Source organism: Salvelinus namaycush, chromosome 1, assembly GCF_016432855.1.
Source record: "Salvelinus namaycush isolate Seneca chromosome 1, SaNama_1.0, whole genome shotgun sequence".
Lineage (NCBI taxonomy): Eukaryota > Metazoa > Chordata > Actinopteri > Salmoniformes > Salmonidae > Salvelinus > Salvelinus namaycush.
This window is the reverse complement of record NC_052307.1, coordinates 34,949,503-34,951,198: the sequence shown is the minus strand read 5'-3', so window position 1 is coordinate 34,951,198 and position 1,696 is coordinate 34,949,503. Positions and strand designations below refer to the sequence as shown.

At 43.0% G+C, this 1,696-nt stretch overlaps 1 protein-coding gene across 1 annotated transcript; it reads right to left on the bottom strand.

Annotated features, from left to right (window-relative positions):
• Positions 1-390: 390 nt before the first annotated feature.
• Positions 391-1,424, bottom strand: LOC120055047 (transcriptional and immune response regulator-like). Its single transcript, XM_039002911.1, has one exon. The coding sequence runs from the start codon at positions 1,288-1,290 to the stop codon at positions 985-987; it is 306 nt and encodes a 101-aa protein (XP_038858839.1). The 5' UTR covers positions 1,291-1,424; the 3' UTR covers positions 391-984.
• Between the last annotated feature and the right edge of the window lie 272 nt (positions 1,425-1,696).

Below are 1,696 nucleotides of genomic sequence, written 5' to 3'. Positions count from 1 at the left end.
GCACTGCATCAGGTAATATACAGTCCTGCCATCAGGTAATATACAATACTGCAATCAGGGCGCAGACTTGGGTCTTATAATATATATATGTTATAAGCATTTTTATCTGTCCTGTGTGAATGTTGCTGTTTATATGTTTACTATATATATTTATCTTATCCAACTTGCCACAAGTGAAGTTCCTTCTGGAAAAACAAAGTAATTGTATTATATAAAGGTGTAACTTAATGGAATTATTAATAAAGGATGAACCCCATTTTAGACTAAATGTAGCCGTCTGAAATGATTACAGTGTATTTACAAACTAAGGTGAAAGCAGGCCTATCAGAGAGGCTTCAAACAAAGTAATGTGATGTGGAGTCATTTGAAATGAAAGCAAAGAGAATGGACATTATATTTCAATAATAATTTATTAAAGAAATTGCAAAAGGACATTTCATAAATGCATGTCATTATGTTGCTGTAACATTTGTGTTACAAATACATTTGTGGCCACTAATAAACAGTGTTTATAGCAGGTATCACAAAGTTGAAATGATACAGAGACAAGGCATATGTTTTCACCGGAACAGACATTTTCAGGCAGTTTCTTCGGCAGTCTCTTCTTATAATTACAATGTACCAGCAAATAGGCACCTATAAGGTACACATTGAATGTGAAGCATTCGACAGAATGCATAGTCAGTCAGGGAGAGCATCGTGTCTCCATGTTTCTTTGTTCGGGACAACAACCTTCGGTATTCCATTCCCTCCTTCTTTCTCCATCCAGCACGACGTATCCAAACGAACATACCATTACGCATGGAGTGCATCTTCATGGAATAGTCACACTTTGTTGCCTTCGAAGCAAGTGGCTTAAATTTAGGCTAAATCCATTCGAGGACGTTTCTTCTCCATGACAGGTCGGCATTACCTGACCAACCGCTGCAGCGACATTCTTGGGCAATTCAATTCAACTCGTTCAGCAGAGCCGAAAGAGAATGTTCAACGCAGTTTCAGCATGTGGCGAACCAGGCCCACGATCTGGAAGAACTTGTCCTTCTTTCGCTGCTTGAGCGCCATCAGAGCTTTGGCCGTCTCCGCTGGGTCCTGCGTGAAGGAGAAGATGCTCCTCACCCTCTCCTCCGCTTTCTTGTCCCCGGTTTTCTCGAACAGCCTCATCACCGCGTCCTGGTTGACGTTCTCGAATATGTTGGGCACGGCCTTCTTGCGGTAGGCAGTGTCGAATTTGTTCCCGTGGACCGATGGGCTGACACGGCGAGAGTCGGAGGATACAATGTAGCTAGTCATCTTGATGACTCTCTTGTAACGGCTGCGGTGCAGTCTCCGAAACTGGTCCAGCAACTCCTTTGACTGGCGTTGTAGGAGAGGGAGAGAGAGCACTACTCGCCTGAGAGGGATTGTTGTGAGTGAGCGCTGTGAGCGCTGCCTGCGCTATTTAAAGGGATTATAGGGAAGCTCATGCAGTCAAGCCCCAGTTACAGAAGTGACATCACTGCTTCCAGGGAACGACTGACTCTCTACGCCGACTGCAACAGTAAGCTACTTACAGTGCCTTCAGAAAGTATTCACACCCCTTGACTTTTTCCAAATTTTGTTCTGTTACAGCCTGAATTTTAAATTGATTCAATTGTGATTTACAATGTCACTGGCCTACACACAATACCCCATAATGTTAAAGTGGAATTGTGTTTTA